Source organism: Lytechinus pictus, chromosome 18, assembly GCF_037042905.1.
Source record: "Lytechinus pictus isolate F3 Inbred chromosome 18, Lp3.0, whole genome shotgun sequence".
NCBI classification, from domain to species: Eukaryota; Metazoa; Echinodermata; class Echinoidea; order Temnopleuroida; family Toxopneustidae; genus Lytechinus; species Lytechinus pictus.
This window is the reverse complement of record NC_087262.1, coordinates 20,128,910-20,145,469: the sequence shown is the minus strand read 5'-3', so window position 1 is coordinate 20,145,469 and position 16,560 is coordinate 20,128,910. Positions and strand designations below refer to the sequence as shown.

The 16,560-nt window shown below is 35.5% G+C and overlaps 1 protein-coding gene across 1 annotated transcript; it reads right to left on the bottom strand.

Annotated features, from left to right (window-relative positions):
* Positions 1-9,589: 9,589 nt before the first annotated feature.
* On the bottom strand, positions 9,590-15,876 carry LOC135157549 (geranylgeranyl pyrophosphate synthase-like). The gene is made up of 7 exons (XM_064113492.1): positions 15,584-15,876; positions 14,786-14,949; positions 13,860-13,961; positions 13,302-13,362; positions 12,258-12,504; positions 11,372-11,421; positions 9,590-10,919 (listed from the first exon to the last, which is right to left on the bottom strand). The coding sequence occupies exons 1-7, from the start codon at positions 15,874-15,876 to the stop codon at positions 10,826-10,828; spliced, it is 1,011 nt and encodes a 336-aa protein (XP_063969562.1). The 3' UTR covers positions 9,590-10,825.
* Positions 15,877-16,560: the final 684 nt, after the last annotated feature.

Here is a 16,560-nt window from a genome sequence, read left to right as displayed (position 1 = left end):
AGCACTGATGGAAATTCGTGTAAACTGCATATTTAGAGTTCAGCAACCATGGTGTCCCACAATTACCAAATCTACGGTGGTGAAATTTAGCAATACCCTTAAAAACCTGTGACGTGATATACAAAATGTTAACATGGTTAATGCAAATTATTCTCTTTTTAAAATAGGGTCAAGCACGATTATTGCAGGAGCTGCGGGGGCTTCAGCCCGCGCACAAAACCGTGTACAAAAAATGTAAAAAAATACCATTTGATTATGATTGTTTGCATGGTCAGCCCTCCCACTTTCGGCTCAGCCCATCCCCTCCCCCAACTTTCAAAACTGTTCCGCGGCCCCTGTATTGTTATGTGCACTTCAATTCATTCGCGCTTTGGAAAACCTAGATTTTTCAATAAAAATGGATATTAATCATTACACACAATGTACATTTTACGCTTGCTTTTTTTTCTTCTTGGATGGGATGGTGGAAAACTATTAATATCTGCTCCTCAACCATGATGTTTTTTTAACTCCAATACATAAATCAATGTTATCTAGGGCATTGTATAATGTCTAGCATTTCCCGAGCGATGCCAACAGAGTTTTCTATGTACTAGTAATGAAAAGGCTAAGGTGAAAAACGGGAGAGAAAGAAGAATCTCAAAAAGGGACCACTCTGGGCCGTGTAACTATGTAAAACCCCTATTTTTTTAACTGAGAAAGAAAATGTGCCCCCCCCCATCAAAACACCCTCGTACCATACCTATGCACAACTAAATTTCTACCTTTCTTGTATAGGCTTACTATTTTGTTATATATATCTAGCACTGAATACATGTATATATATGTGTATATATATATAAACCCCTTAAAAAAGTGTGGAAATCTCTGTTTGGCCATTAATTTCTCCCAGCTCATAATTTTACATAATTCATTTTTTACATCATTCTAAAGATCATTTAATTTTCTTTTAAATGATACCATGCTTGTTATGATCATGCCATCACAAAAAGAGCAGGATTAAAAAATGTTGGATGAGGTCTGAATTGAAAAGCTGCAAATCGAGCAAAAAGAGTTTGGAAATCTGAGTTTGGCCATTAATTTCTCCCAACTCCCAATTTTACACAATGCAGTTTTTATATCATTCAAAGGATCATTTAATTCTTTTTAAAATGATACCATGCTTGTTATGATCATGCCATCACGAAAAGAGCAGGATTTAAAAGTGTTGGATGAGTTCTTCATTCATGTTTGTTTGTTATGTGTTTGCTCGTGCAGAGTAGTGTTTGATTCCATGTTAATGTTGGTGTTAAGGTGCATGAAAATAATTAAAAGAAACCGCTCAGAAACCCACTCATCATCACTGAAAAAGAACAGTGACTTTCAATATTGTGTCATTTGGCAACTTTTGAATTTTGACCTTGTCCCACATTTCAAGGCACTGCACCTCCATGTGAACAATAATCACATCATGTAGGGTATCATTTTAAAGGAAATCAAATGATCTATTCATTGATATTAATTACACATTGATATTTACTAAAACCGTTGAGGAATTAAAGATCAAAGTCAAAAGAAACCGCTGAGAAACTCACTCATCACCAAAGAAAGAAGAACAGTGACTTTCAATATTGCGTCATTTTGCAACATTTGAATTTTGACCTTGCCCCACATTTTAAGGCACTGCACCTCCGTGTGAACCATAATCATATCATGTAGGGTATCATTAAAAAGGATTAAATGTTCTATTCATTCATATTAATTACACATTGATATTCACTAAAGCCGAGGAGGGAATATCGATCAAAGTCAGATTTCCAAACTTTTTTTTGAGGAGTTTATATATATATCTGCCAAAGAAAGCTACCTTAAAGAAAAGTTAAGCACTAGTTCAGTTAAAGATGTTTTTACAGTCATTCAGTTTCTTCTAAATAGGAAGGTGGCTCATCTTCCAGTTTATGATTCGGCACAATTACTGTGCTCCCAATATTCCTCTTTCTTTGTGGAAAAAATCAAAATGATTAGAGCAGAAATTGACTCCCTAAATTCTATTCCTGATCCAAAGTTTGAGGATAAAGAAGTTGAGGGAATTAATTTGTTTACTTCGTTTACTTTACTCACACCATCAGAATTGCTCAAAGTGATTATAACAATGATAATCTACTTCCCTTACTTACAGATGTCGTCAATAGTTCACTAACTACTGGCGTTTTTCCTACAGGGGCTCACATTGCTATCAACAAACCATCCTTGAAAATGTCTACTTTACATAAAAACGAGCTAAAAAGCTATAGACCAATTTCAAATTTAAGTTTTGTTGGTAAGCTCATTGAAAAGGTTGTTTGTAATCAAATAATCCAGCATATGGAATCCAACAGTTTACTTGATCCATTCCAGTCAGCATACAGGCCCAAACACAGCTAGTGTAGAATCCGCACTTGTTAAAGTAAAAAATTATATTATGTTTGCACTTAATTCTAAGAAAATTGTATTGATGGTCCTTCTGGACCTATCTGCTGTTTTTTTATACTATAGATCATGATACTTTATCACGCTTGTCCAGTAGAATTGGAGTTAGATCCGTTGCTTTGACCTGGTTTAAGTCATATCTAAGTGGTTGGTCCTCTCAAGTTGAAAAATCGGGTGAATTATCCGAACCACAAATTTCTAACTTTGGACTACCACAAGGCTCGGTTATTGGTCCTTTAGGTTATTCAGTGTATACACTTCCGGTGGGTGACATAGCAAGACATCATGCTATTAGTTATTATCTCTACGCAGATGATACTCAGTTGTACATATCTTTTGACCCTAAAACTGCAGGTGACCTCGAAAATGCCCTTGATAAACTGCAGAGATGCATACTTGACATCAAACAGTGGATGACTGTAAACAAATTAAAGCTGAACGACACAAAAACTGAATTTTTCATAGCTACCTCCCCACACAATTTGAAGAAATTGCCTGATATTCAACTTGAAATTGGTGATCTTCGTATTAATCCTTCAGAAAAATTAAGAACCTAGGAGTATATTTTGATAAACATATGACTATGAATGATCATATTTCCACTGTTTGTTGTATTGTCACATATCATTTGAGGAACATAACTAGAATTCGTAGGTTTATTGATCAGTCAACTGCGAACCATGCCATACGCTCCCTTATCCTTTCTCGTCTTGATTTCTGTAATGGTATTCTTTCTTCAATACCAGTGGCTCACATCAATCGTCTCCAGCACCTCCAGAATTGGGCTGCCCGTCTTATTTTTGAAGTCCGCCGTGACACACCTCCTGAACCCCTGTTACATAATTTACAGTGCTTATCATAAAGCGGTAAGAGTTAGATAAGCTCGAAATGATATAACGAGAGTGTTTTAAAATAATGATATCATAGTTTATATCTGAATGGGGATTCATCGTCTTGTTTCCCCTGCAGGCTTTGATAAAAGAACCAATTACTTTACAGTGGTGCTAAAAACATGAAAAAGTTAGTGAACCCCATCACTGTCGGGTCCAAGTAGGATCACATCCGGCCCGTGCCCCCACCCTTTGAGAGGCATAACAAATGTTTGTTGGGAATATGTCTTAATGCATACGCAAGTGAGGTTCTTTTTTTTTTTTTGCTGGTCAACTTTTTCTGACGTAAATCCCCATTTATTGGGAGTGAAGGCCTCTATTGGGAGCTGTTTTTCTGTACAAAAGTGCCCCTCCCCCCTTGGAAAATCCTGGATCCTTCATGCTGAGTGTTGAATGTAGACACCGTGTAGACAACAACACTCCAATGTCCGGCGAGCCCAGAGAAACAAACTTTATTGAATGTAATATTCCATCATCTGACTTGACAATTAAATATCTAAAAGATGGCGGAACTTGAACAATTTTCTGGTGGGGTTCACTAACTTTTTATTAGCACCACTGTATTTCATTTTTTAAATTAAAATCATCGTCAAATCATTTTTATTGTTCCAGAACTTTGCTTTCGTTGAAACCTTCTAAATTTATATCATAATTAGACACATTAATTTGACGAATGATTCACTACCGTAGAATGCATTTTCTATGCTCTAGTTTGAAATCCTTTAAGCTGTGACATTCATTTTACTCATCAACGCTAAGTAGTTTGTAAATTGATTTAAGCGTCGCTTCGAAACACATGTGATAGGGCCTATGTTAGATTGTAGGCTTATCATATTCTACACGTCTGTAAAATATGGACTGTAATAATGGGTCATTATGGATACTCTGTGAAATCCACATTTAGTTTTCATATATAGATTATTGATTGCGCTGTGAAATTTTTGCTAAATATGTCAAAATCTATGCTACAAACAGATTTTGATTTTAAGGACATTTTATCTCGCTTGCAATTTTTTTTTTTTTTTTTCTCACATACGTCATGTTGTGGCCCCTTAAAATGTATGGCTCATCGTGCCACTGCATTTGAAGGAAGACTTTTGAAGAAAAATATCGTGATCAAATATCTGAGGACAAGTCATCCGATAATTTCTATTGCGGAAACTTATCATTGTACTGTTTCTCTTCGGAGAGGTTTTTTTTTTTGGAACTTGGTGGAGTTTATCGAAGAAAAGGAAAATATGGACACCAACTACAAAATAGAGAAACACATTGTATACACCCAAAACAATCTACTTTGAATGTTATACCTTATTAAAAAGGCACGTTGTATAATCCAAAGATATTGAAGATTCAAAATGAATAGATTACCTATTACATAACAAGATACTTGTTTTGAGTGTAGTTTGTACAGTCAATTTCGTTCTCCTTCTCACCCCTCTCTTCCCGCCGCCCCCCCCTCCCCTCTCCCCCCTCTCTGTGTCTCTCTCCCCCTCTCTCTCTCTCTCTTTCCATCTCTGGAGATGATTGGGCGTCAACTATTTGCGGTCCGTTAAACTTAGGATCCTTATTAATCGCTATTCCCCTCCGAGCTTATGTCAAGTTCAAGCTCTTTTCTTTCCAGCTAATATTCATACCACACATGACCCTGTGTCCCAACCAAGACATGACAGAAACAAGATGATAGATTTCAATTCGGGGCAAGGGTGGATCCAGGATTACAGCGAAAAATAGACACATATGACCAACAGTAGGCCTACATACAGAACAAAGAAAAAAAAACGTGTCTAGTTTCATGCTATAGTATAGAGAGCCTAATTACCGCCATCAAAATTAGTATAATTTCCCTCACAAATATTGGACGAGCATGAAAAAAAATATCCACGTCAAAAGGAAGGGGCATATTTCCATCCTTTCTTCAAAGGAGGAAGGTGGCACAAGAATCCGGGGGTAATTCATCACATTATGTATACAATTTAATGGTAAAAATGCATAATGGGAGCGCATGCATTCTGTGTCTTTATATGGGTCTGCACCTATGTTAGTGATGGGGTGGAGCCTTAAAAAGAGGGGGGGGGGGGGGGTAATCAAGACTCATCATAGCGTTATCATCAATAAACACACATCAATGATCAAAATAATTAAGGAAAATAGTTTGCATATATTAATAATGCTAGATTAATAAGAATTAATGGTTTCATTGCCTTGCTTACACTCTTAAAATGTTGGGATACAACAATTGATAAAAAAATTAGTCCATCCAACTGTGGGTAGTTTTCAACCAATACTGTGTAGATTTCACCCAAAGCACACATTATTGGTTTAAAACTACCCAGAATTGGATAAAGTTTTAACCAATTGTTGTGTGGACAGTATATGTTGCCCAATATTTTTAAGAGTGTAGAAAGGATGATATAATTGAATCTTGAATCTCGAATTTAGTTTAGGCCTACTTCAGAAGGAAAATGAAATTTGGTAGCAAACCCTACAACCAAATCAAAAACCTAAAATAAAGTTTTATGCATGTATATTTGATAAAGAAAATATCGAGGAAAAATGATTATGCTTCATAATATCAAAATAATGATAGAACAATTAAGCATTAATAATTCAAGTCAAGTTGGCAATCGATATAGAGAAAATATTTTTACGTATCTGTTTGAGATCTACGCCCTTGCTGCTGGCTATTGTGACGTCACCGATGAGTTATGATATTAGAATGATTATTTAATAAATTCCACATTGGGTTGATCGCTCAAACCCCTGACGTCATCCAAGAAGCGAGGTATCATACTATTGTATTCTCGTTAGTAGAATCGTGTTGATATGGTGTGACTTGAACCGGATCAGATAGCCGACGGACATGTCCTTAAAAGTTGGTCTGATAATTATTCAATCAATCCTAGCCCTATATACCGATTCGAGTTCGAATAAGTGGATTTTTAACGAGAAACATATTATCTCTGACTTCACATGTTTATTCACCCCTTCCATACCAGGCTCTTCCCCCTCTTTTTTATTCATTGTTCTCACTCTATCTCTGACTTTCCTTTACTTCCTTCTCTTTTGAACTCTCGATTATCTCCCAATCTCTATCTCTACTTCTATTTCTTTTGCTTTATTTTGCAATCCCACTCTTTCCCCCTTTCTCTATCTCTACTTCTATTTCTTTTGCCTCTTTATTTTGCAATCCCACTCTTTCCCCCTTTCTCTATCTCTACTTCTATTTCTTTTGCCTCTTTATTTTGCAATCCCACTCATTACCCTTATATTCTTCCCCCCTTTCTACTTCTATTTCTTTTACCCCTTTATTTTGCAATCCCACTCTTTCCCCCTTATATTCCCCCTTTCTCTCTCTCTCTCTACTCCTATTTCTTTCGCCTCTTTATTTTGCAATCCCGCTCTTTCTCCCTTATATTGTTTTCTCTCTATCTTATCTTTTCCCTCAATGGTTTTCCCTATCACATTTGCTCTCATCCTGATAAGAATCATTACAATACCAATATAAGCCTTTTCAATTTCAGCCACTGAAGAGGAAAACAAACCAGAAATGAAAATTATACCAATGTTGGCGACAGGACAAAAACCAAACTAAATATATCTTAAATCTGTCATCATAAAGGATAATTCAAATCAAATGAATATAAAATGACCTATCATTTCAATTTCTAAAAAGTGCATGTTTCCTCTGGAAAAACAATATTTGTAAATGAAAGGGAAACAGACAAGAAAATTATCTCAGATAATTTCAATGTTTAGTTTTAACATTATTGCATTTTTAATAATTACTAATAGGAATGTAAATTAGAATCATACATTATCAACATGATGACACAAATAAAGGATACAAGAAAAATATCACTTCATTTCATTTAGTATTAGTTCATACAAACAGAAAATGAAAGACAAGTTTTTCATGTGATCAATACAATGATCATATATGTATAAATATAAAAAAAAGAGATGACAAGGAAGAACCCCTTTAAATCAATGCTTAAAATACAAACACAAGTTATATTTTTACACAGATATTAAAAACTTAAATTAAAGAGTGTTTTCATTAGAGTGCAAATGAATAGCCTCATCATTGTTTTTCTAAAATCCTGAAGCGTAATTTTTTTCAAATTCTTAATCCGCTGTACCGCAATAATCTTTTTCGAGTCCAAGATATATTTCGGACATATCATTTAGTACTGGTTTCGCTTTAATAAAGACCCTGCTTTCCTAGACATACTGGGCTTAGGAAGAAATGTACTTGCTATTGATTTAAAATTGTGACTAAAACCAAAACAAACTTACTACACTACAATTACATTCCAAGAAACAAACCATAATTGCTAGACATAAACGTGAGTTTGGAACCTAAAATTGACTTGCAAGTGATTGCACGTTTCTTGTATTATAAGAACCGCTTTCCGCTCGAAAACTCATATTCATGCCCGTACAGAATTCAAATTCCTCTTGAAACTTGCATTAGACGTTATTAAAGATAAATGTCTGTCATAATCTATTCTTAATCTCTAAATTGTCTTTTGATAAAGCTCCTACACACAGTCACAGTCCACTATTCTTAATATTAAAAAAAAATGTGATGTTGCATGAACTGTGCATCAACCTTTAGATATGAAGGATATTTTATTTGAAAATCACTTTTAAATACAGAAAAATCAGAGGTGAATAACTTGAAATTTTGTTCGGTATTAAATTTCCTGGGTTAAGGGATTTTTTTTTTGAAAGGCAAGTTAATCCCAAGTGACCCCAAATAAAGATATAGCCTAACTAATTACCACATATTAAAGAAGTTATATTTCATGTATATAAACAAAATTAAAATAGGAACATCATGTCATTTTAATTTGAAATTATTTAATTAACTAAAGTCTTAAGGTGAATATCACCTGGTGTCATGATATTTATAAACCTTCTTTCTTTATTTCAGAGAGTAAGAATAAAAAGGAATTAATCATATAAATGTAGTAGTAAAAAGAAGGAACATGGAAATGCAAAATGATAATAATATATTTTTAGCATGATTTAAATAGCACTTCATTGTAGTGTCTTTGGATCTTAACAGCAATTATGAACATACAAATGCCTGAATTGAGAAAAACTACAAAAGGAAAAATGAGATGAAAATATAGTGATACAGAGAAAACAAAGACAAAACAGGAATAGAATAAAGCCAGCATTTTATGCAGTCACATCATGATTTACATGTAAAGCCTAAGTTATATAAAATCACAGATCCTCAAGGATGTACAATTCCCAGATAATGCCAGCATGATGCAGGGCAGTCCAGGATAGTATTGCCCCGGATTGAACGCCGACCAGTGCTGATGACTGTAAACATGGTATCAACATGTCATCTACATAATGGATCTACATGGACCATGGCAGAAGAGCACGGCATCTACATAAACCATCAGGGCATCAACTTGGACCAACACGGCAGCTACAGGGACCATCCCGGATTGCTCTGCCAACACAGCAGTCCACAGATGGCGTCAGATGTTTTAGACCTCCCCAAAACTGCCGGTTTGTCTCCCAGACGTTCATGAACCTACACAGTCCTCCAAGGCCTTTACAGGGATCTCTCCCCCGGATCATCCCGGATCTGGTCCTGGGTGGTCCGGCGTCTACATGTGACTGGGGCTTTAAATCACTTTGGCAAGAATATGAGTGATTGTGATTTGCACGCTTCATGTACGTAGCTATTGCCTTTCATATCTGACATCTTGACCTTGAAATTTAAAGAAATATCTACAAAGCAATTATAACCAAAAAATATACTGACAGATCATTACGGAAGAAAATACATTTACACGGATCGACACATGCTGTTTACACCACCCTCCCCCCCTCCCAGCCAACAACAATTACACAAACAAACGAGGCTTTACTATTCAGCACTAATATCCTGTAAAATCATGAACCGGTTTTACAAGTTGATTCCCTTGAGACTTTGAAAAAGCACCGATCTTATTACATGAGAGGCTTTAATGCATTGGTCATCTAGTTTCTTACTTCTAATCGTTAACATTCCATGCAGTCAATTAACATGACGAGAACAAAATGATCGTGTGGCAAGAGAAAAATCTACAGATCAGAAATCTTTGAGCTGTCATAAACACAAAGGCCATCTATAAACAGGGAAACATATTTTTCTAAATAGAACAGGACTACATAAAAATGGTGTTACATTTAGCTTCTTGACCACTCTTGAGGTATCACTTTGGTGAAAAACAATTGTAAATGGCAGAATTTCTGCATTACATGAATTGTGATCAAATGATTTGCAGCATGATTTTGATTTACTTAAGCTTTGCAAATCTAAAGATATTTTTAATTTATAGAACAACTGCAGCACACAAAGAGCAAATCTGTATAGCACAATATCTGCAGTAACTCAGTACATGCTAAGTGGATCAGCAAAAATATTGTAAAAACAGACTCTAAAATTTACAATTTCCAATGAATAAAAACACATTAGCCAGAAAATCCTATTGAAAAAAAAAACGATGCACACATCTCAATGGGAGATATGAATTAATCTAACAGTAACTTCTCCATCCCCCCCCCCCCTTTGCCTTCACATACAAATTAACTTTATTGACCCTGATCCAAGGAAGCATTTTTTATACTGATATTAGTATTGGTCCCAAGAATCTCCAAACTTGTACTATAGACACATCCTGAAACAATGCTGTGCAGGAAAACATACAATGAACAAGTGCCTTTCAAGACACCAAATTAAAAACCCAGGCAGATGACTGAAGTCTGTGCTGTGTATCAATTTGCCCCTTTACTTTAGCACGGCTACATGTGATGCCCAGTTAAACATATGTTCCTCAGATAGGATGTCAAATAGTGATCCTCAGTAGATGAATGTCCACCTTACACTACAACCAATTGCCCTTTCCAAGTCCTATAGTATAGTAAGGAAAGCTAAGGTGAGATTGTCTATCTTCACAACTAGGTCAGGTATACCTGAGGCAAAGGGTGGTTCACTTCTTGCCTGTTGCACTGGCAAATATAGCTCAGTCGGTAGAGCAGGGGTTTCAGATTCCGGTGACCCAGGTTTGATTCCTACTTGGTGCGCTAGTGCCCTTTGGTAAAGCATTAATCCTCATTACCAGGTTCCTCGGAGAGGTCCTTAAGCTGTCGTTCCTCTGGTTTTTTGCTTACAAGCATTCATACTTTCTTAGCCATAAGGTAAAAAAAAATCACCACCAATCACTGGGTGGCATCAAATACAATACAAATACAGTAGAACTGCTTTAAGTAGACCTTCCATAAGTCGAAGAATCGCCTCAGTAAAAGTATTCTTTTCACACCAGAATATGCAAATCATGTATTATTTAAATTATTATGTAAATGTACCTAAGTCAAATAGATTTCAGTGTTCCAAAGAGATTTGACATTGGTAGATTCACCTGTAATAACACACGACGGTCATAGATGGAAGTTCAGATGTTACAGGTGGACAAACGTCATTGATCCCTATGCCGTATGAGTTTTCCAAGTTCTTCCAAGATGGATTCCAAGATGGGGTTTCCTCCTAGGTTTGTTATATGTTGATAAGCCCTGGGATGAAAAATAAAATGAAATAATGATAATAACAATATCCTGAACTTCGATGTATACTGTATCTGATTTTGTCTACATGGCTAAACAATACACCCAAGATAAATAAAAATAAAATTCGTGCAGACACTGACAAAAAAATAATTCATTTAATCTCCTAGGTAAATTAATTAAATACATGTTAGTATGTGGAATGAAATTGGTATGGTGTTTCTGGTCATTTATTTTCTCCCATTTTTTAAGCAATCTAAACTATCATGATTTTGGGGAGAATTTTTTCTTTCTGGGCTTCATATTACAACATATCACAGACACAGGTGACAATTGGGACATTGCAGCTCAGATTTTTAAAAATCATATCAATGTTAGCAAATGCCTTTAATGGAAGGGAAACAATTCAAACGAAAGTACCATGATCTGTGAATCTATTACAGAAATATATGCATACTTACTGCTTTTCTAGATCAAAGAGCACTGTTCTTGTATATTCAAATGAACCAAACTGCATAGAAAAACAAAACAAAAATACATACACATACATTTTATAAAAAATAAAGTGTCTTAGAAATATCGAGCTCATACAAATAGAAATGTTCTTTTCCAAATTTTGGCTTGTAATTTCCTTGAAGGTCCCATATACAACACAGGGGGACATATGAAAGTGAGCTATCTGCTAAACTTATCGTTTATATGCTGACTGGTGTTACATCAAGCAAATAGTATATGCACTTATCATTCTTGGACATCAAAGTAATGTGTTTGGAAAGACACATTTTCTCACTGCAATGACTAGATTCAGTGTAAATATGCCATGGTAATCGCCATGGTAATTTGATAACGCATTGATGCAGAGTTTATTGCCCAATGCAAATGCATTTGATGCAGGTTTTATGTGGGATGGCCACTCTGCAGAAGTACTGCAGCAATCTTTTAATAAATCCAGTATAAAGGCAGTAATTGTCCAGTTTGTCCCGATTTCAAAATGACACGCGTCTGTATGTCATGTGATATACATTTCCAAAAATTATTTGTGGGTTGGATATATCATCAGACACATCACTCCATATACCCCCCCCCCCACCCTAAAAGAAAAATATTCATATTCATTATTTTCCAATATAAATGAGAATTTGTGGAATTTATATCACATGATATATGAAGAGCTGCTTGCATATAACATCACAAATAAAAAAGTTTGAAATTCATAAAGTTATCTCTTTAAATTTTTAAAGCAATTTTTTTCATATCTACATTTATATACAAATTTTCTTGTATATTTTTCTGCTTTTATCAAAACCAACTTATCGTTAGGCTGAACTTTGCCCTTCACCGACCTACCTTTTCTAGCAGGTCTACACAGTATTTCTTGACATCCATGTCTTCCGTCCTCTGTCTTAGGATACTCATAACCTGTGTGTTCTCGGGTCGACTGCGGATCCCATGGATCAAAGGAAAGGAGAACTTGCCCTCGGTGAGGTCCTCACAGTAACTCTTGTTCTCAGTGTACTGCCTGGAGCAGAGGTTGGCATAGTCATCTCGGATCTGGAAGTACAGGCCTAGGATGTCACTCAGGGGTTTGAAGTCACTGAAAAAGACAAAGAAATCAAACCTTGGTGAACAAATGCTAAGCACTGCAAATAGGTTTGATCAGATTTTCCACTGATGCAAGGTTTTCTTTTACTGGATTTGCTTTGTTTTTCATGATTTTACACTGTTATTTTGGGAATTCAAAGAACAAAAGAGATGTGTTTTGCATGAAATTCTATGAATTCTGTTTTTATTCCCAATTTCCGTGATTTGTTTTTCTGTACAGCAGAAAACTGTTTACCTTAATCTGTTACTTAGGTGGTTGAAGCCATCACAAAAAACAAAGATAATACTGGCAATAGATATAGGCCTACCTAAGGATTGACAGTCAAGCTATCTGGAATGTTGAGCCTTCATTCCTCATACCCTGTTTTCCAGTAGTTTTCTCTACATAATCTGACTTATAGTCTTTTTAGGACTTCATCCAGTTTTAAAAAGAGATAATATTGGAACCCTTTTTTTGCCTAATAGTGTAACCTACTTCCTTTCTCTAATTCAACTCTTCAAGAACAAGAACCACAGGCTTGTCAGGATAAACTACATGGGTAACTGTAAATATCTTCTTTTTTTATAGAAAATATTGACTCTACTACAGTATAATTCAATACAAAAGAACAGACCATCATCTTCTATAAAGATAATGAGATAAAGAGATAGAAATATAGATATAAGGATGGATGGATGGAAGGAAGGATGGATGGATGGATAGATAGTTAGATAGATAGATATACAGACAGTGACACATATACTTATTGCAACATTGTACAGATGTTTGACAATATTTTCAAAACCTACCTTTTGTTTGTGCTGAACAGTTGCATGAGCCTGACAGCTAAACCAAACAGACCTCCAGTTTCTGTTATAAGAGTAAATCAAAGTTTACATCATTATTACTATAAACACTGGAAATACTGACTGCTTTAAACATTTTTTCATAAACTTAGTTATCAACAATATTACTACTAACAATAAAATCATGAGCCAATCGCAGTGTCGGGGTGGATCAAAAGTTTCAATATTAGGAGGGCATTGATAACAATTTTGACAAGCCCCCCCCCCCCCCCCAAAAAAAAAAAGACATCACTACAAAATTGCAAAGCAAAGCAAAAGATTGAGAAAATTTTTCTGCATAATTGTGGACTTATTTCTTAAAAAGGTGAGGGTACAAGTCACCAAAGGATTTTTTTTTGGTTAAAAATGGAAGGCACTTTGCAGGGTACTCAATGCTAAATGTCATTATTAACTTTACAAATGCACAGGCATTACAAGGAATAAGTATTACTGCAAGGTCCCTACATGTATACATTTGCTACACCTGGGTTGAGTGCAGCACAATGATGCTATGGTACTCACTCTTTATGACCATCTCTTTGTATTCTTCCTCTGTGGGGCATGTATAGGAGTCTCTCCAATAGATGTCCATACCCTGTCCTTGGTGCAATAAGACTAGCTGCTCTGAAACCACAAACAATTATAATATAATAGTTATTTGACTTGTGACATTTTAACCTAAATACTTGTTTGTGTTCTACCTATAGCAAGTTACGAGTTACATATCCACCAAATTTTAGTGATTGATGTCATCTCATGATCTGAAACTTAAAAGTAGTGTGCTCATCTACTAGGCTACAGATTATGTAAACAAATTAGCAGTACACTGGTCCTTCTACATGTTAGGTAAGACATCGTGGTATTACATGATTCAGCTTTGTTGTAAAACCTGCCACTTTCTTCATTCATCTGTCACTCAGACTCCTGAATTCCACAAGGTTATGTACGGTCAGTTTAAAAATGTACACTCCTCCCATAATGTCTAACATTGGGGTGCTTATAATACTGTTATACCAGTCACGTAGTAGTCGTATATGCATTCCTTCCTCAAGGAAGTTTCAGAACCCATAATGTTCTTCGTTTAAACTGATAATACTTGCCTTACCCTACTTTTAACTACCTATGGTTAAAATCACTATTTATTTTCCAGAGGGGCTTGCCAATACAAGCTTTGCTTTTCAATAAGTCCCTCATTTTCATTTTCATATGTTAACTATGACCTGTAATTTTGAATTATTTCATAATCATTGTGTTTAAAATTACGACCTATTTATTTACCGATTATTTTTTGTATGATGTTATCTGTAACTGAAGTATCTATTATGACATTTAATCTGATTTGTATATTACGTATGTATAATATGTCTGTTGTGTTTATTATCTGAAAATGAAAACAAATTGAATTGAATTGAATTAAAAAGGACATAAAAAGTAAGATTTCAACCAACCTGTAAATATTTTCATTGCATCAGGATGATCAAACTGCATTACTTCCTTCAGGCCTAGGAAGTACATATAGTTGGCTGAGTTGTTAGTTTGTGCTATACCATAGATACTGTGTGCTACTGGAATGCCCCGTCTGAGCTTAGAACTGTCCTCTATATCATCATTTCTGTAAGAATAATCAAATTCAAGTACATTCAACACAGTGTGTATAATAGAAATTTCACTATACACATTTTTATTGATAAAACAACCATCATATCATTATCATTATTCCATCACTGTATACATTAAACTTCTAACATAATCCTATAGACCTATTGTTGTTTGTATCATTATGTCATTATCTTTTTACATTAATAGTAACGTATTCAAATGTCATGTATTTGTGTTATACCCTCATAACCCAAGAGGGGGTCATAGGATGAACCTAATTCTACAAATTCTACAAAATATTGAAGGAAAAAAAGAGAAAATAACTCACTGCAGAAGTGAAACTGTCACCATGTGCCGCACCACCATTTGAATGTATGCCTAAACAGAATTCCAACTCGATGTGGAGAAGGATCTCTTTCTTGCTATCAAAGAAAATAAGCTACAAAAACTTTTCTTGCATCAGGAGTGATGCCAGATCACACACCGACACAGAATGCTTACCAATACAGATCAATGATCAAATTAAACAAGGTATAAACAAATTCATACTGAAACTGTTTCTTGCAATGGTACATGCATTTTTGATGACCATCACTACGGTTTCATTTCTAAGATGGCATAAACCCCTAGATCTCACTTCGACGCACACGCTACTCTTTTTAGAACGGTGTTTGGAGATGGCATTGGCATTCGGCATTCCACTCATCGGCATACTCCATTTCCAAGCGTTCATCACCAATAAAAGTTCACAACGTTTTCCTGTAAAGCCCCAGTCACATATAGATCCCGGACCATCCCGGATCTGATCCGGGGTGGTCCGGGGAGAGATCCGTGTTGGCGCCTTGGGCATCCTTGAAGGTCCGGGTGGTCCGTGTTGGTCCTTGAACGTCCGGGAGGCCAACACGGCAGTTTTTTTACTGTCAAAAACATCCGGCGTCATCCGTGGACTGCCGGGTTGGCAAAGCCATCCGGGATGGTCCGTGTAGGTCCCTGTGGCTGTCGTGTAGGTCCGTGTAGCTGCCGTGTAGGTCCGTGTGGCTGCCTGGAGTATCCTTGGCAGTCCGTGTTCTTTTTTCCCATCAAATCTTTACAACGCTATTTACTTTATGAACTTTTCAGGAGTTGTTAAACAGTTGACACAAACTTGCTTAATTTATCTATGATTAAATGGATGATTTAACGATTCAGGATATTTTCTTACGCTTTGGAGATTGGCCCCAACCTAATATTTGTAAACTTAGTGCATGTATCAATATTTTTTTTATTTTTTCATATTTACCCCAACTTTGTCTGTTATTACTATTTCACATTTCATTTTCTTAAAATAAATGTTATGTACCTAGCTGTTACATCAAAATTGTACATTAAGTTTTATACCACTGCCCTGCATCGACAGTTATGCGTCATGACCTGGGCCTATCTTAATTTTTATTATGTTTTCTATTGACTTTGTAAATTTCTTTCCTTTACTGTGATTTCAATAAAGTGATATCAAATCAAATCGAAATTAAATTTGTAGTTCAATATTTAAAGTACTTAACTACTGTTAAAACAGTAAACTGCGTTGTATAAAAAACAGTGTTTTTACTGGTTAAGGAAGTTTTAAGTTTTGATATCTTTTTTA

Coding starts and splice junctions, on each gene's coding strand:
- LOC135157549 (XM_064113492.1), bottom strand. CDS start 15,876: ATGACGCCGGATGTTTTTGACAGTAAAAAAACTGCCGTGTTGGCCTCC. Junction 12,505..13,301: donor CTGTTCAGCACAAACAAAAG/GTAGGTTTTGAA, acceptor TGTCTTTTTCAG/TGACTTCAAACCCCTGAGTG. Junction 10,920..11,371: donor CTCTTTGATCTAGAAAAGCA/GTAAGTATGCAT, acceptor TTTTCATCCCAG/GGCTTATCAACATATAACAA.